The sequence below is a fragment of the Ovis canadensis genome, chromosome 15, assembly GCF_042477335.2.
Source record: "Ovis canadensis isolate MfBH-ARS-UI-01 breed Bighorn chromosome 15, ARS-UI_OviCan_v2, whole genome shotgun sequence".
Lineage (NCBI taxonomy): Eukaryota > Metazoa > Chordata > Mammalia > Artiodactyla > Bovidae > Ovis > Ovis canadensis.
Window position 1 is genome coordinate 56,148,170 of NC_091259.1, and position 24,546 is coordinate 56,172,715.

The window sequence follows — 24,546 nt, forward strand, 5'->3', positions numbered from 1 at the left end:
GTTCAGTTCAGTCACTCAGTCGTGTCCGACTCTTTGTGACCCCATGAATCACAGCTCACCAGGCCTCCCTGTCCATCACCAACTCTCGTAGTTCACTCAGACTCACGTCCATCAAGTCGGTGATGCCATCCAGCCATCTCATCCTCTGTCGTCCCCTTCTCCTTCTGCCCCCAATCCCTCCCAGCATCAGAGTCTTTTCCAATGAGTCAACTCTTCACATGAAGTGTCTTCCTCATTACATTATCCTCAATACCTAGCTCAGTGCCTGGGGCTTTTTTGACCCTGAGAAAGAATGAATAGAGAAAATTATTTTCAGCTTCATAGTCACAGAAACCATGTCTTATCCAGAGTCTGGCTTGACTTCACATGATGTAGGCATTTAGTAATTGATTTTGGAATGGAGTCAGTCCATGACAGTGTACATAATCACAGAAATAGCTAAAGGTTTCCTCACAAATAAGCAGTTTTAACATGTAACCTAAGATAGAGTTATCCACATTCAGTGCCATTCATGAGTTTTCAAAATTTCTCTAAAAAGAAGTTGAGGGAAATTTCTAAGGTGAAGAAATAATATGGAATGCACAACTAACCATTTTAAGGATATTAAGTGATATTTGGCCTCTTTTAACCCGGAGTTTGAGTCATCTTCTTGTACCAGTTATTTTCTCCCAAATACTGCCTACCTCTTAACACTACCAGGAATGTTTTAGGTACTGTCAATGAATTTATTCACAATTTCCTCAGACTATCATCACAAAACTCAATATGGGGCTCTAAAAAAGGAAGGAGTCTGGTTCCTCTTGTTTCCCCACAGTATATATTGGGTACTCAGTTTATTTGTTAAATTATAAAATTAATTAATAAATAAATTAGCCAAATACCATTTTTAAGTAGCAACTATATGCTTAGACTTGATTAAAGTTTTAGATTATGATGTATGAATCCTGTATCTATATTAGTTACCAATTGATATGTAACAAATTAACAACAAAAAAAAACCTCAGTAGCTTAATACTTATTAACTCATTAAGTTATGAACTTTGTGTCTTATTTATGAAGGACCAGTGATTGACTTGGTTGAGTTGTTCCAGCTAAGATTCTCTCATGGGGTTGCAGTCAAACTGCTGGTTAGGGCTCCAGTTCATGAAGAATTGACTAGGTCTGGAGGACCCTCCCCCAAGTTAACATGGGTGTTGGCAGGGGGCTTCAGTACCTGGTTGCTTAACCCTCTCCACAGAACTGTCTGTGATACAGCTTCCTCCAGAATGAGACAGGATGGATGGTGCAATCTTTATCTCTAATCTGAAAGATGGATGATGCGCTGTTACACCTCCTCATTAAAAGAAAAAAAAATCTAGACTTTGTTTCACACATGATCATTTACTTCTTATTTTATTACTTATAAGTGTCCCTAAGTCCACCCATACACAATGGGACAATATTGCACAGGGGCATGCCTACCTGTATACTGCTTCCCAGGTGGCTCAGCGGGTAAAGAGTCTGCCTGCAATGGCGGAGCCACAGGCAACATGGACTCGATCCCTGCCTGAGTTGGAAAAATCTCCTGGAGGAGGAAATGACAACCCACTTCAATATTCTTGCCTGGATAATCCCATGGACAAAGGAGTCTGGTGGGCTACAGTTCATGGGGTCACAAAGAGTTGGACATGACTGAACACGCACACACATATATGCATATCTGTAGCTGGGGATCTTTGGGGGCAGGAGAAAATTAATGTTAAAGCATGTGTTGATGATTATAAGAATAATTTCTAGGATTTAAAATATTTACCTCAAAGCAAAAAAGAAAAGAATACAGGAAAGTTCCATGGATTAACTGGTTGTAAATAAGTTGGTGTTCAAATCACTACCATCTTCCCATAATTTTTCTCTTTTTGTTTCTCATTCTTTTTCTCTTCTTTCTGCTTCTGCTTTTGATTCTACTTCCCTTTCTTCTAGATATTTCTCTTATCAATTAACTTTTTTTCTAACTGCTCAGCGTTTGTGGGATCTTAATTCCCTCACAAGGGATGGAAACTCAGTTGCAGTGGAAGTGCAGAGTCCTAACCATTGGATATATAGGGAATTCCCCTCTTATTTCTTCTTATTTTCTCATATTTTCTTCTTTCCCAGCTCTCTTCTTTTTTCTTCTTTTTCCTATGTTATGGTCCATTTATCCTTCTTTATCTTCTTCCACAGCAAGAGCTGTGGTAGCATTGGTGCCTTCAGCTTGACATCATCAAACCCTAGGCTTCAGCTCATGCTGTTCCGTATCTCCTTCACACTGCAGAAAACCAACCAAAATAAACAAAAGAAAACAAAACTCTAATTCTACATTGCCCAAGCCATTTGAAACCATCTCTATTTATTCAATCAATATATATAGAGCCTTTACTAAGTGCCAAAGGGCTTCTCAGGTGGCCCTAGTGGTAAAGAATCCACTTGCCAAAACAGGAGACACAAGAGATGTGGGTTCCATCCCAGGGTCAGGAAGATCCCCTGGAGGAGGGGATGGCAACCCATTCCAGTATTCTTGCCTGGAGAATCTCATGGACAGAAGAGCCCAGGGGCCTACAGTCCATAGGGTTGCAAAGAGTTGGACACGACTGAAGCAACTTAGCATGCACACACGAATGTATCGCTTAATATGTCAGCATTAGCAAGCCTTAGAATATAACAATATATTTTTAGTTTTAATTTTATTTTCTTCAACCCTCTCTTCCTTCTCTGAAATTCCTTGTTATTGCCTATCATCTCTATAAACACCATCCAAATTAGCTGTGGCTGTTTTGTTCACAGTTGTGTCTACATTATTTTAAATATTGTAGGACACTTGCTGGGTTTTTAATAAGCATCTGTTGACCAAATGAACTTATACTCCCTGTTCTTTTAGATGAAAAGAGCAGTGAAAGACACATTATATATATGTCTCTTGCTTAAACATCTTTAAAATTTTAGGGTATTTTCTGTTCAAATGTTTCTAATTACTTGCATAATGTATGCTCAAGTACTCTCATAATATTCCTTACTTTCTTGGTAACTGTCCTTTCACATGGATTGTGATGAACTCACTTGTTACATTTCCAACTGGACAATAAGCTCTCTTAGAGAAGGATCCCACCTGTGTTGATATTGCTACATCTCCAGGTCCTAGGAATGCAGGAAAGTGCTTGGAAGGTAGCATATAGTGATGTCTGTTGAATTCATGCGTTAGTTGTGATCTAACCCAGGAAACAAAAACTTAGTATAGCTATGGTCCAGTCAAAATATAAGGACCACGTCAGTTCCTTTAATTAAGAAAAATTAATGTAAAACTTCATAATTAATTATTAAGTAATGCATAAGACCAAAAGAGATTATGATGGTTGTCACTGGAGGTGATAATTTCAGGAAATAGCTTCTAACCATAGGACTTGAAGAACAAGGTTAGAGTTTTGAAATTATTAATTCTTACAATTTTGAGGGAATAGTGGTGAAGAGCTGAAACTCAGACTCCTGAGAAGAAGATACTGTTTAGGTGATGCTGGGATCTAGAGTTCAGACAAGAGGCCTTACATAAATAAGATTTACTCCCCTGAGGTGAGAGGGACAGGGAACTTCTCTGGCTTATTCAGAGGTCTTTAAAAGGTCTCATAAGACCCCTTCTGGAGTTTTGTTGTTGTTTAGTCACTAAGTCATGTCTGGTTCTTTGTGACTCCATGGACTATAGCCTACCAGGCTCCTCTGTCTTTGGGATTTTCCAGACAAGAATACTGGAGTGGGTTGCCATTTCCTTCTTCAGGGGATCTTCTCAACTAAGGGATTGAATCCAGTTATCCTGCATTGGCAGGCAGACTCTTTACTACTGAGCCATCAGGGAAGCTCTTGGAAAGCTAGAAAATGGAACCAGCTAATGCATTGGAAAGAATCATTGTTGCTCAAGTGCAAAAGCGTTGCTGGGGTAACACTGAAAGCAACAAAAAAAAATCCTCCATCTTGCTCTAGTTTCCTAGCACATCCTATTTCCAGATCTGGGGAACTGATTGGAAAGTGAGAAATGGAGTTTACAGAGACCCAGTACCACAAGGTAATGTAAATGTGTAATTGAGACTGAGAGACAATAATAAAATAACTAGTACAGTAAAACAGAGTGAGCTTAATCTTGGAAATTGTTTGTACATATTTCAAAAGATCCAGGAAATGGATCTGCTGTTGCTAATACAACTTAGAGATTTGCCACTATGATCCACAGGCTGAAGACTTGAGGTGGGATCACCAGAACTGAAGCCAGGGTGGTTCTAACTGGCAAAAGCTGGAGCTGTGGAAGAAACGTAACACATTCCAGAGACTTCTTTAGGCAGGAGAATGGGGGGAGTGACATAATCTCTCTAACTACTGAATGTAACTGGAAGCTAGCTGATATTCAGTTCAGTCACTCAGTCGTGTCCGACTCTATTCGACCTCATGGATTGCAGCATGCCAGGCTTCCCTGTCCATCACCAACTCCCAGAACTTGCTCAAACTCATGTCCATTGAGTCAGTGATGCCATCCAACCATCTCATCCTCTGTCATCCCCTTCTCCTCCTGCCTTCAATCTTTCCCAGCTTCAGCGTTTTTCCCGATGAGACAGTTCTTTGCATCAGGTGGAGCTTCAGCTTCAGCATCAGTCCTTCCAATGAATATTCAGAACTGGTTCCCTTTACGATTGGTGGTTTGATCTCCTTGCAAAGGACTCTCCTTGTGAAGGGACTCTCAAGTGTCTTCAACACCACAGTTCAAAAGAACCAATTCTTTGGCACTCAGCTTTCTTTATATTCCGACTATTACATCACATCACATCACTACTGGAAAAACCATAGCTTTGACTAGATGGACCTTTGTCAGCAAAGTAATACCTCTGCTTTAAAAAAAATTAATTTTTTTGAAGGATAATTGCTTTACAAGGTTCTGTTTATGCCCTCCAAGAGTCTATTTCCCAGTCCTGTGTAATTTCTGGCAGCTCTATGGTGGGGTTAATGGCGACCTCCTCCAAGAGGGCTTATGCCATATCCAAGTCTGCTGCACCCAGCCATACCCAAGTCTATTCTACCCAGAGCCCCTGCACCTGATCAGTCCACTTCTGACCCGTACATCCACAGGAGATACTCAAACACAGTTTTGTCTCAGTCTCTGTGGGGTCTCTGAGTCCTGGTGCACACAAAGTTTGTTTGAGCTCTCTGAGCATCTCTGATGGGTATGGGATTTGATTCCAAATGTGATTTCACCCCTCCTACCATCTTGCTGGGGCTTCTCCTTTGCCCTTGGACGTGGGGTATCTCCTCACAGTCACTGCAGCACCTAGTGTCTTACTGGGGTTTCTCTGACCTTGGATGTGGGATATCTCCTCATGGCCACTACTCTTGACCTTGGCCATGCAGCCACCTCTCCAGCTGCCATCCCATCACTTCATAACAAATAGACGGGGAAACAGTGGAAACAGTGGCAGACTTATTTTGGGGGGCTCCTAAACTGCTGCAGGTGGTGATTACAGCCATGAAATTAAAAGATGCTTGCTCCCTTGGAGAAAAGTTATGACCAACCTAGACAGCATATTAAAAAGCAGAGGCATTACTTTGTCAACAAAGGTCCATCTAGTCAAAGCTATGGTTTTACCAGTAGTCATGAATGGATGTGAGAGTTGGATTATAAAGAAAGCTGAATGCCGAAGAATTGATGCTTTTGAACTGTGGTGTTGGAAAAGACACTTGAGAGTCCCTTGAACTGCAAAGAGATCCAACCAGTCCATCATAAAGGAAATTAGTCCTGAATATTCATTGGAAGGACTGATGCTGAAGCTGAAGTTCCAATACTTTGGCCACCTGATATGAGGAACTGACTCATTTGAAAAGCCCCTGATGCTGGGAAAGATTGAAGGCAGGAGGAGAAGGGGATGAAAGAGGATGAGATGGTTGGATGGCATCACTGACTCAATGGACATGAGTTTGAGTAAACTCTGAGAGTTTGTGATGGACAGGGAGGCTTGGTGTGCTGCGGTCCATGGGTCTGTAAAGAGTCAAACACGACTAAACTGAACTGAATTTCTTTATAGAATTTTGCTGTTTTTTGTCAAACCTCAACATGAATCAACCATAGGTATACATATACCCCCTTCCATCTCCTGCCCCATCCCACCCCTCTAGATTGATACAGAGCCCCTGTTTGAATTCCCTGAGCCATACAGCAAATTCCCATTGGCTATCTGTTTTACATATGGTAAAGCTTCCACGTTACTCTTTCCATACATCTCACCCTCTCCTCCCCTCTCCCCATGTCCATAAGTCCATTCTCTTTGTCTGTGTCTCCTTTGCTGCTCTGTAAATAAATTCTTCAGTAACATTTATCTAGATTATGTATATATGCATTAGAATATGGTATTTATCTTTCTCTTTCTGACTTACTTCACTCTGTATAATAGGTTCTGCGTTCATCCACCTCATTAGAACTGACTCAGATGCATTATTTTTTATGACTGAGTAATATTACATTGTGTATATGTAAAACTACTTCTTTATCCATTCATCTGTTGATGGACATATAGGTTACTTCCATGTTCTAGCTACTGTAAATAGTGCTGCAGTGAACAATGGGATACATGTATCTCTTTCAATTTCGGTTTCCTCAGGGTATATGCCTAGGAGTGGGATTGCTGGGTCATATGGTGGTTTTATTCTTAGTTTTTTAAAGGAATCTCCATACCATTTTCTATAGTGGCTGTATCAATTTACATTCCCACCAACAGTGCAAGAGCATTCCCTTTTCTCCACATCCTCTCCAGCATTTATTGTTTGTAGACTTTTTGATGTTGGCCATTCTGACTGGTGTGAGGTGATATCTCATTCTAGTTTTGACTTGCATTTCTTTAGTAATGAGCAATGTGGACCATATTTTCATGTGTTTGTTAGCCATCTATATGTCTGCTTTGAAGAAATGTCTGTTTAGGTTTTTTCCCCACTCTTTGATTGGGTTGTTTGATTTCTGGTATTGAATTGTATGAACAGCTTGCATATTTTAGAGATTATTCCTTTGTAAGTTGTTTCATTTCTGTTATTTTCTCCCATTCTGAGGGTTGGCTTTTCACCTTGCTTATAGTTTCCTTTGTTGTGCAAAAGAGTTGAAGTTTAATCAGGTCCTACTTGTTTACTTTTGTTTTTATTTCCATTACTCTGGGAGATGGGTCATAGAGGATGTTACTTTGATTTACATCACCAAGTGTTCTGCCTATATTTTCCTCTAAGAGTTTTATAGAATCTGGTCTTACATTTAGGTCTTTAATCCATTCTGAGTTTATCTTTGTGTATGGTGTTAGGAAGTGTTCTAATTTCATTCTTTTACATGTAGCTGTCCTGTTTTCCCAGCATCATTTATTGAAGAGGCTGTCTTTGTCTGGGAAAAGGAGACCTCAAACACAATAAGTTAAAAAAAAATAAGGCAGAGAAATACTATACAAATGAAGGAACAAACTAGAAACACAGAAGTCCAAATAAATGAAGAGCAAATAGGTAAACTACTTGAAAAAGAATTCAGAATAATGATAGTAAAGATGATCAAAAATCTTGAAAACAGAATGGAGGAAATTCAAGAATCAAGTAACAAAGACCTAGAAGAATTAAAGAATAAACATACAAAGACAAACAACACAATTACTGAAATTAAAAACACTTTAGAAGGAATCAATAGCAGAATATCTGAAGCAGAAGAATGAATCAGTGAGCTGGAAGATAAAATGATAGAAATAACTTCTGAAGAGCAGAATAAAGTAGAAAGGTTGAAAAGAACTGAGGACAGTCTCAGAGACCTCTGGACAATATCAAATGCACCAGTATTTGATTTACAGTGGTCCCAGAAGAAGAAGAGAAAAAGAAAGCATATAAGAAAAATTTTGAAGAGATTATAGTTGAAAATTTCTGCAACATGGGAAAGGAAATAGTCAACCAAGTCCAAGAGGCACAAAGAGTACCATACATGATAAACCCAAGGAGAAACATACCAAGACACATACTAATAAAACTAAAATGGACTAAACACAAAGAAAGAATATTAAAAGCAGCAAGGAAAAAGTAACAAGCAACATACACTTAAAGCTGATTTTTCAGCAGAAACTCTGCAGGCCAGAAGGGAATTGCAGGATATATTTAAAGTACTGAAAGGGAAAATCTACAATCAAGATTACTGTACCTGGCAAGGATCTCATTCAAAATTGATGGAGAAATAAAAAGCTTTTCAGACAAGTAAAAGTTAAGAGAATTCATTAGCACCAAACTAGCTTTACAACAAATATTAAAGGGACTTATATAGTCAAGAAATACAAGAGAAGAAAAAAGATCTACAAAAACAACCCCAAACAATGAAGAAAATGGAAACAGGAATGTGTATATCAATAATTAGTTTAAATGCAAATGGATTAAATGCTCCAACCAAAAGACACAGACTGGCTGAATGGACACAAAAAGAAAATCCATATATATGCTGTCTACAAGAAACCCACTTGAGACTTAAAGACAAATATACACTGAAAGTGAGAGGATGGAAAAATATATTCCATGCAAATGGAAAGCAAAAGAAAGCTGGAGTAGCAATCCTCATGTCAGACAAAATAAACCTTAAAGTAAAGAAGATTACAAGATATAAGGCAGGACACTACATAATGATCAAGGGATCAATCCAAGAGGGAGATGTAACAATTGTAAATATCTATGCACCCAACATAGGAGCACCTCAATACACAAGACAAACACTAACAGACATAAAAGGAGAAATTGACAGTAACACAATAATAGTAGGAGACTTTAACACCTGACTCATACCAATGGAAAGATCATCAAAACAGAAAATTAATAAGGAAACACAAGTCTTAAATGGTACATTAGACGAAATGGACCTCATTGATATCTTCAGGACATTCTATCCAAATGCAGAATAAGCATTCTCAAGTACCTTCTCAAGTACGCATGGAACATTCTTCAAGATAGACCACATCTTGGCTCACAAATCAAACTTTGGTAAATTTAAGAAAATTGAAATCATATCAAGCATCTTCTCTGACCACAATGCTATGAGACTAGATATCAATTACAAGAAAAAATGCTGTAAGAAACACAACCACATGGAGATAAAACAACGTTTCTAAATAACCAAAAGGTTACTGAAGAAATAAAAATGGAAATGAAAAACATTTTCTAGAAACAAATGACAATGAAAACATGAAAACTCAAAACCTATGGGATACAGCAAAAGCATTTTAAGAGGGAAGTTTATAGCCATACAGTCCTACCTCAAGAAACAAGTAAAACATCAAATAGCCTAAATTTACACCTAAAACAACTGGAAAAAGAAGAACAAAAACTCCCCCAAATTATTAGGAGGAAAGAAATCATAAAGATCCAAACAGAAATAAATGAAAAAGAAATGAAAGAGACAATAAAAAAGATTAATAAAAGCTGGTTCTTTGAGAATATAAACAAAATCAACCAACCTTTAGCCAGACTCATCAAGAAAAAAAGAAGAATCAAATTGGCAAAGTTAGAAATAAGAAAGAGGTTACAATAGACAATGCAGAAATACAAAGGATTATAAGAGATGATTATGAAGAGCTATATGGCAATGAAATAGATAACCTGAGAGAGATGGACAGATTCTTAGAAAAGCTCGATCTTCTAAGACTGAACCAGGAAGAAATAAAAATTATAAAGAATCCAATTACAAGCACTGAAGTTGAAGCTGTGATCAAAAATCTCCCAGAAAAGAAAAGCCCAGGGTCATTTGGCTTCAGAGAAGAATTCTATCAAACATTTAGAGAAGAGCTAATGCCTATCCTTCTAAAACTCTTTCAAACAACTGAGTGGAAGAAACACTTCCAAACTCATTCTACGAGGACACCATCACCCTGATATCAAAACCAGACAAAGACAACACACAAAAAGAAAACTACAAGCCAATATTATTGATAAACATAGATGCAAAAATCCTCAACAAAATTTTAGCAAACAGAATTCAGCAACACATCAAAAAGCTCATACACCATGATCAAGTTGGGTTTGTTCCAGGGATGCAAGGATTCTTCAATACATGCAAATCAATCAATGTGATACACCATATTAACAAATTGAAAGACAAACCTCATATGATAATCTCAATAGATATAGAAAAAACCTTTGACAAAATTCAGCACCCATTTATGATTAAAGCTATTCAAAAAATGGGCATAGAAGGAAGCTACCTCAACATAGTTAAGGCCATGTATGATAAGCCTATGGCAAATATTATTCTCAGTGGTGAAAAACTGAAAGCATTCCCCCTAAGATCAGAAACAATACAAGGATGTCCACTTTTGCCACTATTATTCAAAATACTTCTGGAAGACCTAATTACAGCAATCAGAAAAAGAAGAAAGGAAGAAAAGGAAATAAACGGAATCCAGATTAGAAAAGAAGTAAATCTCTCACTGTTTGGAGATGACATGATACTGTACATAGAAAACCCTAGAATTAGTATCAGAAAATTATTAGAGCTAATCTGTGAATTTTGCAGAGTTTCAGGACACAAAATTAATACACAGAAATCACTTGCATTTCTATATATTAACAATGAAAAATCAGAAAGAGAAATTAAGGAATCAATCCCATTCACCATTACAACAAAAAGAATTAAATATTTAGGAATAAACTTACCTAAGGAGAAAAAAAAAACTGTATACAGAAAAGTATAAGACACTAATGAAAGAAATCAAAGACAATATAAATAGATGGAGAGATATTCCATATTCCTAGGTACGAAGAATCAATATTGTGAAAATGGCTATACTACCAAACACAATCTACAGATTCAATGTGATCCCTATCAAATTACCAATGGCATTTTTTTCACAGAACTAGAACAAAAATTTTCACAATTCATATGGAAACACGAAAGACCTAGAATAGCCAAAGCAGTCTCGAGAAATAATAATGGAGCTGGAGGAATCAACCTTCCTGACTTCAGATTATACTACAAAGCTACAGTCATCAAAACCATATGGTACTGGCACAAAAACAGAAATGTAGAACAAGAAGATAGAAAGCCCAGAAATTAACCCATGCACCTATGAGTGCTTTATTTCTGCTTTTTAATATGCTGTCTAGTTTGGTCATAGCTTTCCTTCCAAGGAGCAAGCATCTTTTAATTTCGTGGCTGCAGTCACCATCTGCAGTGATTTTGGAGCCCAAGAAAATAAAGTCTGTCACTGCTTCCATTGTTTACCCATGTATTTGCCATGAAATGTTGATATTGGATGCCATGATTTGCTGACATTAGAGTCTGGGATATCCTTCAAGTAATAAATGGAGCCCTGTGATATGGAGAAGAATCACAGAGAGTGAGAGGTGAATCCTTGGTATAGCACAGAGGCAGGATTCTTCCACTCACCTCAGTCTTGTTATATCACTAGAACTGTAAAATACATGATCTCCTATGGACTTTTACCTTCATAGTGAGAACGATGTAAGGTATCAAGTCACTATAGTCTTTAAAAATCACAGTTGGACTTAGTTTTTAGAACTAGAGTTTCTATTGTATATAATAATCTTCCCTCTCAAAGCCAAATAGCCAGGTTATCTTGGAGTTATTTCAAAATTGGCACACATTCAAAACATATCCTATAACCTAACTCAAGTAGAAGTGATTCTTTATTCATAACATTGTTCATTTCCGCCATGAAAGCAGCAATCATAGTGTTATAGCTGTTCCTGTGTGGTTTTGTAGCCTTGATTGCAGAGAAAGCAGTGTAGGGGAAGAACCAAATACCCCTAGGATGAAGCACAGGTATGACCCGGAGTGCTGATTTGTTCACCATAAGCGGCTGACCTTGGAATAAAATGAGCTGCAGCTGAGAAATTTGATTCTTGTCTTTAATCATATCAAAAGGTATCAATTTTGTTAAATACATAAAATTGATCTCATAGTTATATAGAAGATGTTCAGGGTTGATTTAAAATAGGTCTTGAGATCATTTATATCAGATTGAATTTTCATTGCAGTTGAATGAGGTTTGTGCTTGCTGAAGAATGGTCTATGTCCAGCAAACTCTTGTGTGTGTGTGTGTACAGATGTGTGATCAGTGACTAGAGCATTAGAGAATTGTAGGAATATATTTGTTTCTATCTGTAAAGAGTCAGACACGACTGAGCGACTGAACTGAACTGAACTGAACTGAAAAGAGGCAATGTAAATGTTAGTAAATAAAGGGCTGAATGTGCCTAAGGGTATATCTGTGGGGAGGAAGGGTCTCAGAATGTCTATGATGCATCTTTGTATGCATAAGTAAGTGTGTATTCCTTGGCCAAGGAAGGATTAACATAGTAAAGGAAAACATAGTAATGGATATAGATAGAGACATTAGCATTGTTGAGGCTGAGAAGCTTCTCCTGGGAGCAGTCCTCCTATGGGCATTCCGTTACTCATTGACACCACCGTCCCCATTATTTTCACTCTCCCTCCTCCCATCACAAACAAACAAGCTCAGTGGTTTGATATATTTATGAGTCACAGAAGACTGGGCTGATGCTGCTCAGCCTGGGGGATCCACAGACCACTACCTCCAGTTACAGGGAAGAGTTGTCTGCTATCCAGTGAGTGCCACCTCCTTCAGATTGCTCATCAGGGCTCCTTATTGAGAACTTATCCCAAACTTTAACACTTTTACTGTGACTCCAAGCAGACTCAGACCCTCATACTCTTTAGACATTAGATAACTAGCTTTTCTTCCAAAGCCCGTGATTACAAACCCTGATGCCAGGTTGCCATCTAAATGAAAATCCTAGTACCAAACCACACATGTTTAGATTAAGAGACGATTCATCAAATCTAGATTTTGTGTTGATGGTATCTATATTTTTTCCCCTGCAATTTGAATTATTGTATCCTATACTTAACTCTTGGGTGTGTAGCTGGTCAAAATCAAGAACCAAACGAACTGAAGTCATTGAACAATGAAGTCTTCAGTTTTAGCTGGATTTTCATTATTGAGTATGCCATGGGAACATAATTAATTAGGATATTACTGTGAGTCTGTTAATGCATTTATAGCACTGTGTGTGTGCACATGTGTACTTAGATATATACCTTCAGGTGGGTATAAACATGGAAGGATATCTGCAACATACCATATAATACCAATGAGGAACTATTAGTCTTATTAAATTCTGTGATTGTGCTAGTGTTATTTGAGCAAGGGACTATGCAATAGTTTCTATCTGTGTGATGCGAGGTAGTGCCTATGACTACATGGGTGTATAAGTGTGCACAGCAGTGTATTCATTGGTACCTTTATGCGACTGTGTATAAGTATACATGCTCATATACATGCTGTGCAAAAGAAGTACATTGCTTGTATCTATGTTTTTTTATATATATTTATTATGTCTAGATTAGTTATATTTAGCAAGACTTAACTGACACCCCTTTGGTCAAAACAAAGAAAAAATTGTTGCTGGGTGGTGACAGATCATGTTTTCCTTGGGGGAGACATTTTCAAAGTTACCTTCTATAGTGAGGAAAATCTGAAACACTGGTGAAATACGCCCTCTGGACTACATAAATTTGCATACCAGTGGTTAAGGACAGTGGGGTAAACCTGTCTTGTGAAGAGTCCTTCATGTTTGTTGATCCTCTAAGAGTTTTTCCATTTCTCCAAGATCTAGAAATCATCTTGGAATGAAGATGATAAAAGAGTAGATATAAGAGAGGTTGTATCTAAGATGATTTTTTAAGAGACATAAACTTTTAAACCTAGGTGAGGAGGAAGTGAAAAGTTTACAGGGGAAGTAAGAAAAAGAACTCCTATTTATTAAAGGTTTCCTTTGAATTCTCAGTTGAAAAGGAGGGAAACCAAATGAATATAATTCCTTCTTAGGGTCCATGTACTTTCATGACTATTGCTGATATCAGGGCACCTCCAGCCTCTTGTCACCATCTACTTTTACTGATTTTACTAAGAGGGCTAGGAAGATGATGGAAACTAGAAAAGTCAAAGAAACACGAGGCTTAACTATTTCTAAATTTCAAAGCAGTTTTATCTTATTTTTAATTTTAAATATAGATTTTCTAGCTTTATTGAACTATTACTGACATATAACATATGTAACCTTAACTTACACAATGTGAGGATTTGGTAAGCAAATGTATTGCAAAATGATCACCATAATGAATTTAGTTGGCACCTCTATTTCCTTACATAATTATCATTTTTTTAATGTGGTGATAATATTTAAGATCTACTTTCTTAAAGGCTTTAGTATGTATATTGGTAGTAGTGGTTTTGTCACTAAGTCATGTCTGACTCTTGTGACCCATGGACTTTAGCCCACCAGGCTCCTCTGTCCATGGGATTTCCCAGTCAAGAATATTGAAGTGGAATCTTCCAGACCCAGGGGTCAAACTCCTGTCTCTTGCATTGCAGAAGTATCCTTTTATGCCTGAGCTACCAGGGAATCCTAAGTATGCATATTACAGAATTATTAATTATAGTCAACATGCATTTTATAGCTGGAAGTCTGCACCTTTTCATCAGCATCTCCCCATCTTTCCTCTAACCCTGCCACAGACCCCTGGAAACCACTGTTCTACTCTTTACAGAGTGAAGCTTTAATTTTGAGCTATCTGTTCCAGAGATATATAATTACAGAGATATTTTGGTTAAAAACTGGAAAGAAGTCCTTTATGACATGGTTTCTTAATTTTTACTATTCTGACTATTGATTTCTTTTCCAGGAGTTAGGTTGGAAAAGGACAAAGACAGAGAAAGAGGAATCAATAAAGAAGGTAGAGATGAAAATGCCAAGGAAGGAGGAAAATTAGGGAAATGCTTCTGAAGTAAGAAGGCAGTTCTAAAAGAATGAGTTACCAACATGTTAAGTCTCATAGGAAAGTCAAATAGATTAAGAAAGAGAATGTTTTCATTAGATTTGGTGACAAAGAGGTCACTAATGACCACACAGAAATTAGTTTCAATTGGGAGGGTGCAGTGTAGAAGCCACAATACAGTAAATCAAGCACTGATAAGGCAAATTCTTGAATCTGGGGATCTCAGAATGGATTGGAAAAACAGACATGCAAACAAGCTCCCCTTCCTTGGCATCGAGAGAGACAGGGTTTCAAGAAGTTTGACTATGAATTGAGAAGGAATAACAGCATGGAAGCTAGAGAAGGAAAGTTATGTTTCTATGATGGGATAATCTTGTATGTGCTTATTGCTTGATGGGAAAGAGATAGAAAGTGAGAGGTTGAAGTACAACAGACTAATGGAAGAGGTCTCTGAGTGAAATGGCAAGAAACACAGTCCTAAAGGTGGAGGGCCTGGGCTTGGGGAAGAGACACCTTTTTCTCAGAAACCAAGGGCTAGCTGAGAGCAAGTTAAAGTTTTTGGTAGTGGTAAATAATCTCACTCTGTCTCCTCTTTCTTCCCCAATAAAGCACTTGCTTCTTTGGCTTTATCCAGCTGCACAGCCAATTTGGTTATAGGATTTATCAGTGGTTATGAGTGAACTCTGGGAGTTGGTGATGGACAGGGAGGCCTGGCGTGCTGTGATTCATGGGGTCACAAAGAGTTGGACATGACTAAGCGACTGAATTGAACTGATGGTGTATTTTATGAATGTGAAAGAGAGGCAAAGGGAAGATAAAGATACCAGTCCTAGAGGGAGGGTAGGTCAGGAAAGCAGTGAGGAAGGAAGAGTTAATAGATAAATGGAAGAAGATGAAAGAATGGTTAAAACTTTGAAAGCAAGATCATGTGGTGAGAAGGTAAGATTATTGGTAGGTGGAAGGCCATAGTCAGAAGATTAAAAAAAAATAGAATTTAAGACTTCAAAGTGATAAGGAGGTTGATGTAAAGTCTGAGTAAAGTTATTGAAGCTGTAATTTTCTAGCTGTAGAGGTTTCATCTTTGACACCTACAAAATGTTTCCCAGAGACAAGGACAGTGTTTCCTTTTCCCTGTACATCTTAATTTCTAATTTTTTCTCAAAATTTCCAGAATATGTTTTCCAGGGTGAGATGGTGAAGTAAAGGAATACTGGAGTTTTAAGTGAGAACTAGGAAACTATCTCATATAATCTCCTGTCCTGTCACTTTGCTCTTGCTCACTTGTTCATCATACTTTCATGGAGTTTATAACATGGTCATGAGAGGGAACTGGCTCTGGTGAGTCAGAGATGAGTAGAACTCAGTTATCCTCAAAGAGCTCATAGTCTAATGGAGGAAGTAGGACCAGAAGCCAACATTTTCAATCTCTGACCTTTTGTGTTGGAGATAGGATGTCTGAAAAAGAGTGAAGAACATTCCCACACACCCTCTTGGGCACATCCCCCATCTGTGTTCTTACATCTGCCTGCCATGTTGGGCCTCAATGGCACCCCCTTCCAGCCAGCCACACTCCAGCTAACAGGCATCCCTGGGATGCAGACAGGTCAAGCCTGGGTTGCTCTGGTTTTCTGCACCCTCTACCTGCTTTCCATCATAGGCAACCTCACCATCCTTGTTTTGGTGATTCGAGAGCCTGCTCTCCACCAGCCCATGTACTACTTCCTCTCTATGCTCTCCCTTAATGATCTGGGAGTGTCCTTTTCTACACTTCCCACCGTGCTCGCTACCTTCTGCTTCAACGATCGTCATGTTGACTTTGATGCCTGCTTGGCTCAGATGTTCTTCATTCATACTTTCTCTTTCATGGAATCAGGCATACTGCTGGCCATGAGCTTTGATCGTTTTGTGGCTATTTGTGACCCACTACGCTATGCAGCTGTGCTCACCAACAACCGCATCTTGGCTATGGGCCTAGGCATCCTTGCCAAAAGTTTCACCACTCTCTTTCCTTTCCCCTTTCTGGTGAAACGACTGCCCTTCTGCAAAGGCAATGTTTTACATCACTCATACTGCCTCCATCCAGATCTCATGAAAGTGGCATGTGGAGATATCCATGTTAATGACATCTATGGGCTCTTTGTGGTTATTTTTACCTATGGCATAGACTCAACTTTTATCCTGCTTTCGTATACATTGATCCTGAGAGCCGTGCTGGCAATTGCATCCCGGGAGCAGCGGTTCAAAGCTCTCAACACCTGCACGTCCCACGTCTGTGCAGTACTGGCTTTTTATGTGCCTATAATCACTGTCTCCATGATCCACCGCTTCTGGAAAAGTGCCCCACTTGTTGTTCATGTCATGATGTCCAATGTCTACCTGTTTATACCCCCCATGCTCAACCCCATCATCTACAGTGTGAAGACAAAGGAGATACGCAGAGGGATCCGTCAAGTCTTCTGTAAGTCTTGGGCCTGAGGAATTCTGCAGACCCTGAGAGAACCATTTTGGAGGAAGGACTGGGACTTTTTCTGACTTTAGGAATGTTAAAACAAGGAAAAGGACCAGGATCTTGATAGCGGTGAATATGGAACTAATAAAAGAACACCGGACTCAGTAAAATGACATGTATTGAACACTTACTCTATGAAAAACTTTGTGCTAGTTGCTAGCAATGTTATAATGATGAATAAGACATATTCTTAAGAGATAGATTTATCAAGAAAAAACCATAAAAATAAAGATGCCCTGAAATATATTTGACATATGTGAAAATATTAGAAGCTCTACAGTGCACTTACCCTTGAACACAATTCTACTACTACCAAGAGTGAGGAAATGATACACTGAAGGCAGAATTCAGTGGAAGTTTGGTGCTTCTTTGGGTGGAAAAGGGCACTTTCCATGTGGTACTAGTAATAAAGAACCTGCCCACCAATGAGGGAGATTTGGGTTTGATCTCTAGGTTAGGAAGATCTCCTGGAGGAGGGCATGACAATCCACTCCAGTATTCTTGTCTGGAGAACCCCATAGACAGAGAAGCCTGGTGGGCTACAGTGCATAGGGTCACACATATTTGAACACGACTGAAACAACTTAGCATGCATGGGGAGAAAGGGCCCATTGGTTTGTGGAAATAAAAATTTTTTTTCTATGTTTGTGAGGTAGACTATGAAGGAAAAGAAGGGCTATGGTAGTTGGTCAGGGTGGCAGAAAGACAGGAAAGTAATGATCTTGGCATAACAAACTGCTTGAGAAAAAAATATTTAGGCAAGCACATTTAGACCTTGTACTCCAAATGTGGTCCAGTGAACAAGAGAATTGTTATATCTGGTGGTTTGTTAATGAAACAGAATCTTAGACCCTGAACAAGACCTACTGAATTCAAATTTCTTTTAATAAGACCTTGGAGTGATTAAAGGTTGAGAGGCATATTGTTTCTCTTTTTCAACCCCTCTAAGGTTATGGGTATCTAATGTGCAACAAAAATAACAAAGATCATGAATAATAAGAGTCTGAAAAACTAGTTCTCAAAGTGTCATTCCCAGACTAGTGTCATCAGCATTGTTTGGGAAATTGTTAGGCATACGAATTCTCAGGCCTTTCCTCAGATATCCTGATCAGAAACTCTTAGGTGGTGAGGTCCAGCAATATGTATTTTTAATAAGTCCTCCAAGCAAATCTGATATATATTACAGGTTGAAAACATTTAAACTAGACTATTGGTCTACACTATTTGGGAAAATTGCAAACAGCTTTGTTTAGACAAAGGGGAGGTTTCACACTAAGAAGCTCTGGAAACAAGATCGATCCTGAGAGACTGCCTAAGATTGTGTGTGTGCGCTCAGTCGAACTGGACTCTTTGTGACCCCATGGTCTGTAGCCTCTCCAGGCAAGAATAATGAAGTGTATGACCATTTCCTGCTCCAGGGATCTTCCAGACCCAGGGATCGAGCCTGTGTCTCTTGCATCTCCTGCATCAGCAGGTGGATTCTTTATCAATGTGCCACCTGGGAAGCCTAAGCTTGCAGGTGATTTTTAAAGCTGGAAGAAATTGAGTGCCTGACAACTACGTGTAAAGCGTTGGTGGTAAAGGGATACACCGAGTTATAGCCTCTTATCTCCACAAAGTGGTTCACATGGAACACAGAAATGACTTAAATGGGCTGAACAATCTCCAGCCTCTTCACTAGCACTCAGGCTCCTGCCTCATCACTAGATTCCTTTCTTTTCTCCAAATTTCCACCTGCTAAGATCTCAACTAACCTGAAATCCTAAATTCAGGTAAAATCCAACTGGAAGGCTACCCTCTAAGTAAATACAATATAGAAGGGAAAATAATTCGTTGGGTGTTACACTGAGATACAGAATCTTGCAAGAGTTCTTGGGGTGAGATTTCCATGCATACAAGTCTCCTGATCAAGACCACTTCTGAGACTTTTTTGTTTTCTACAAACTCCATTAATTTCCTTCTGAAGTGTGTATTCCTTTTCTAAAATGAGGAATTCTTAATGTGATTGTATTCTTCTGCACCAAACGTGTACCTGCATTGTGCCTATCTTTTCTTTGCTCCATTGAAAAAAATTTTTGACTTAAACACCACAAGACAAATTTATTTCCCTATTTAAGCTCTGTGGGGCAAAATGTTTCATAATTTTTCCATAAATGAAAGTGAAAGTGATAGTCACTCAGTCAAGTCCAACTCTATGGGACCCCATGGACTGTAGCCCACCAAGCTTCTCTGCCCATGGGATTCTAAAGGCAAGAATACTGGAGTGGATTGCTATGCCCTCCTGCAGGGGATCTTCCCAACCCAGGGGTCAAACCTGTGTTTCCTGTATTGCAGGCAGACTCTTAACCATCTGAGCCACCAGGGAAGCCCTAACTTGCAATAGATCCCAGTTGTTGGGATTTGCACAAACATTATATTTGGCATTATCACTCTTGCAATGAACAAATACTATTTTCCCTGACTTCTTTTCTCATAAAATAGTGGCAGACACTAAGTCTTGAAAGAAGACTTTTCAAAAGTTGAAAAAGAGTTAGTGAAATGATAGTCAAACCTAAAATCTTACACCTAGCGCAGTGTTTGTTATGCCCAATGCATGTGAATTAAATCAATAACCAAATGACTAATTAAATAAATGAAAGACTATATCAAAGATGATGCTTATTTCCAATTATGCTGCCTCTAATGACATAGTTAAGAGACACTTCCCTTTGGGTCTTCTTAAAGCCTAGATTCTCCTCACGAGGAACTTATTATGCTCAACCTGAGGCACCATTGTAGGTCTCTCTCTTCTCCATAATTCTATGACCTCATTCACAAGACTGTTTTCTGCATTCTCTTTAATTATATCTTCTCATTCCTAACCCATTAATTTTTACCTAGTGGATTCTACAGTGATGGAAAGCAGAAAGAGTTTTCAAACTGCCTCTCTAAGATACATCAAAGTTCCACATGGAGAAGGAAAAATTTCTTCTATGTCCATATTTTGTTTCCATCCCCTAACCATCCCACGACTCGATAGAAAAAATAGAGAGGGTCTCCCACCATTCCTTCCCTCACACCTTTACTCTGTCTGAAACTGAAACAAGGAGGAGGTAGAATGAAATATCTAATGGGAAGATCAGTTCTTTGGAAAAATAAACTATTTGGAGTATCTGAAATTAGAACCTTTAGCAGAACTTCTAATGAGTATAATTACCCTACCACATGTAGTACAATCACATTTTTAAAGATCACTTTCTTCTTTTTATTTGAATCCTTTATAGACAGGGTCTTTTTTTTTTTTTTATAGATCAGGTACCAGTTTGAAGGAATACTAGTTTCATGAAATTATGGAGCTCAAACTCATGTCTATGTGACTTTGAACTCAGTGGTCTTTCTGTGGGGACGTCTCTCCTGGAGGAGATCTCAGTCTTGTAGAAGTTGGTAGAGGGTTGGATTGGAGGTGATGGGAGTGGGAATGAGCAGGAAACACCAGTTATAAGTGGATGGAGGTAGCCATGGTCATATGATCTGTTGGTTAAATCTTGGGAATAGCTCTGCACTTCAAGGTCTATTTTCTTGGCTCTGAGTTCTGGAGTTTGCCCATTGGGTCTATGCTTTAAATAGGTGTTCTCAGTCCTGTCCAGTTCTTTGTGGCCACATGAACTGTAGCCCACTAGGTTTCTCTGTCCATGGAATTTTCCAGGCAAGAATAGTGTAGCAGGTTTCCGTTTCCTTTTCCAGGGGAGCTTTCTAACCCAGGGATCGAACCCATGTCTCTTACGTCTCCTGAATTGTCAGGCAGGTTCTTTAGCACTAGTACCACTTGGGAAGCCCCCAAAGTGAAAGTGTTACACGCTCAGTCCATGGGGACTCTTTGAGGCCCCATAGACTGCAGTCCACCAAGCTCCTCTGTCCATGGAATTCTCCAAGGCAAGCATGCTGGAGTGGATTGTCTTTCCCTTCTCCAGGGAGTCTTTACAACCCAGGGATTGAACCCAAGTCTTGCACATTGCAGGCAGATTCTTTACTCTCTGAGACACCATGTAGCTTCCCTGAAGGCTCAACAGTAAAGAATCTACCTGCAGTGCAGGAGACATCACTTTGACCCCTTGTTTGGTAAGATCACCTGGAGAAGGAAATGGCAACCCACTCCAGTGTTCTTGTCTGAAAAATCCTGTGAACAGAGGAGTCTGGGTGCACTATAGTCCAAAGGGTCACAGTCAGACATGACTGAACACACACACAACAATTATATACTATTTAGGACTTCCCTGGTGGTTTAGAGGGTAAAGCTTTAGGTTCTGCCTAAAACATGGATTTTTAAGCCCCCAAACTGGGGATTTTAACTCTGAGTTCTGTGCTGAGAATTCTGATTTTGAGACTGGATAATTGGGATAGGAAGAATGTTGCTATGGAGCTTGGAGGAAAATTCTCCTCTTCATAGCAAGGATGCAGTTGGAATTTTATTTTCTCTTTGGAGAGAGGGCAGCGTCTCCAGGGATAGTTTTTGTTTTCCCTCCTTCTGTTCCCAAGTGACATCTAATCCTCCTTTTCTTCCCCCTTTACCAACACAGTATCACACTCAGGCAAACCAGGACCCCAGAGGCTTTGGTGCCTGGGAACTTGTATTCAGAGACATAAAGTCTACCTCTCTGAGGCTAGTACCTGCTTGAGGTTCATTCTGGAAACACTGTGAGCTCAGGTTCTTTGTCTTTCAAGCCAACTCTCCCTTCACTGAGCTCTTTCAGGTGAGTCTGAAATCTATTTGTATGAGCACAAGAAGTGTATTTCAGTCTATAATTCTCTCTGTGCCCCTGTGTGGTTCCCTCAGCCTCTCTCAAGTCTCTGTGTCTTTGAGTGAATTTCTGTCCATGCTTGTGTATTTGCTATCATTTGTTTGGCTTATGATGGAAGGGTTTAAAACAAATAAAAATAAAATTACCTTTTGTCGGATTCTTTTGTTGGATCAGTTGAGATGATCTTGGTTACTTTCCTTCATTCTATTAAGACGACATATCAGATTGATCGAGTTTTGTCTGTTGACCCATTCTCAAATTTCAAGAGTGGATCCCACTTGGTCATAATGTATAACCTTTCAATGGAAAAAAAATTAAAAAAAATTCCAAAATCTTAGTTTCATGTAAATTTTCTTAAAAAAGAAAAAAAAAAAAAAGAGTAATATACCTTCCAGCACCAGGTGTCCTCCATGACAGCACTTTTAGATAAGGCTACAGAAATGGCTCTATCAGTGAAGGACACATGGCAATCCCATGACAGGGGCTGAGAGTTTGCCTCTGTTCTATTCCACACAGAACCAAAGTCATGATGTTGTCAGCATCACAGACCAGGAGAGATTTTGACCTCCTGGAACATCAGGCCCAAGGGCAGAAGGAGACTTGAAAGTGCCTTTAATCCCAGTTCAGCAGCTGCTGGAATTCTAGTCCCAGCATTTCCATCAATGGTTACACAATTGTTATGATTGTTGCTTGAACATGCTCACTGATAAAAACTTATTGCCTCATCTTGTAGCTTTGACTCAGAAAAATCTTCCATACCTGGACCCTAAATTGTCATCTTCATCTCTATCTCTCACTCACTACCTCTTATACCCATCCCCAACCATCTCTGCTGCAGTCTCTTCTTCTCAGAAAAAAAAAAAAGCATCACTGGTTCCTTCAATGCTCTTTATATGACTTGGTCCCCTCTATCTCTGTGTGTGTCCCGTTGGTTTAACTTTGATCTAGAGAATGGAACCGAGAACTGAATGTACTTCAGTTATGACCCTGAACAATGTGCTCATCATGCTTTTATTAATTCATGAATTATTGAGCATGTCTTTGTGTTAGAAACATGAAGCAGTGGGAGGCAAGAATGAATCAGACACAAGCTTACCTAAGATTCCAAGGGAGAGCAGAGGTGTAAAGGCACGTCTCATAAAATAAAAAAGTATGTATAAAATATTTTAAAGTCATAGATGAGGCTATTATTTCCACTTAAGTAGTAATAGGAAAAGCTGCAGAAAAAATAAAGGTGTTGACTATGAATGGCAGTGAGAGTTCAAAAACAAGGAAGAGGAGGATAAAGCAAATAAATCTCCTAGTCTGCTTAGGAGGCAGGAAAAATAAATCTATCTGCCATTCTCTACTTTGCTCTGCCTGTGAAGGTAAAGATGACCAACTTCCCAATATCTCTACCTTCTTCTTACTTCAGTTCAGTTCAGTTGCTCAGTCATGTCTGACTCTTTGCGACTCCATGAATTACAGCATGCCAGGCCTTCCTGTCCATCACCAACACCTGGAGTTCACTCAAACTCAAGTCCATCAAGTCGATGATGCCATCCAGCCATCTCATCCTCTGTTGTCCCCTTCTCCTCCTGCCCCCAATCCCTCCCAGCATCAGAGTCTTTTCCAATGAGTCAACTCTTTGCATGAGGTGGCCAAAGTACTGGAGCTTAAGCTTCAGCATTATTCCTTCCAAAGAACACCCAGGGTTGATCTCCTTTAGAATGGACTGATTGGATCTCCTTGCAGTCAAAGGGACTCTCAAGAATCTTCTCCAACACCACAGCTCAAAAGCATCAATTCTTCGGTGCTCAGCATTCTTCACAGTCCAATTCTCACATCCATACATGACCACTGGAAAAACCATAGCCTTGACTAGACAGAACTTGTTGGCAAAGTAATGTCTCTGCTTTTGAATATGCTATCTAGGTTGGTCATAACTTTCCTTCCAAGGAGTAAGTGTATTTTAATTTCATGGCTGCAATCACCATCTGCACTGGTTTTGGAGCCCAAAAAATAAAGTCTGACACTATTTCCACTGTTTCCCCATCTATTTCCCATGAAGTGATGGGACCAGATGCCATGATCTTCGTTTCCTGAATGTTGAGCTTTAAGTCAACTTTTTCACTCTCCTCTTTCACTTTCATCAAGAGGGCTTTTAGTTCCTCTTCACTTTCTGCCATAAGGATGGTGTCATCTGCATATCTGAGGTTATTGATATTTCTCTCGGCAATCTTGATTCCAGCTTGTGCTTCTTCCAGGCAAGCGTTTCTCATGATGTACTCTGCATATAAGTTAAATAAGCAAGGTGACAATATACAGCCTTGACGTATTCATTTTCCTATTTGGAACCAGTCTGTTGTTCCATGTCCAGTTCTAACAGTTGCTTCCTGACCTGCATACAGATTTCTCAAGAGGCA

General features: G+C 39.2%; 1 protein-coding gene across 1 annotated transcript; it reads left to right on the plus strand.

Moving 5' to 3' along the window:
- Positions 1-16,384: 16,384 nt before the first annotated feature.
- Positions 16,385-17,329, plus strand: LOC138420494 (olfactory receptor 51I1). The gene has a single exon (XM_069553733.1). The coding sequence runs from the start codon at positions 16,385-16,387 to the stop codon at positions 17,327-17,329; it is 945 nt and encodes a 314-aa protein (XP_069409834.1).
- Positions 17,330-24,546: the final 7,217 nt, after the last annotated feature.

Excerpts from the sequence above, each read along its gene's own strand:
- LOC138420494 (XM_069553733.1), top strand. The coding sequence starts at position 16,385 with ATGTTGGGCCTCAATGGCACCCCCTTCCAGCCAGCCACACTCCAGCTA.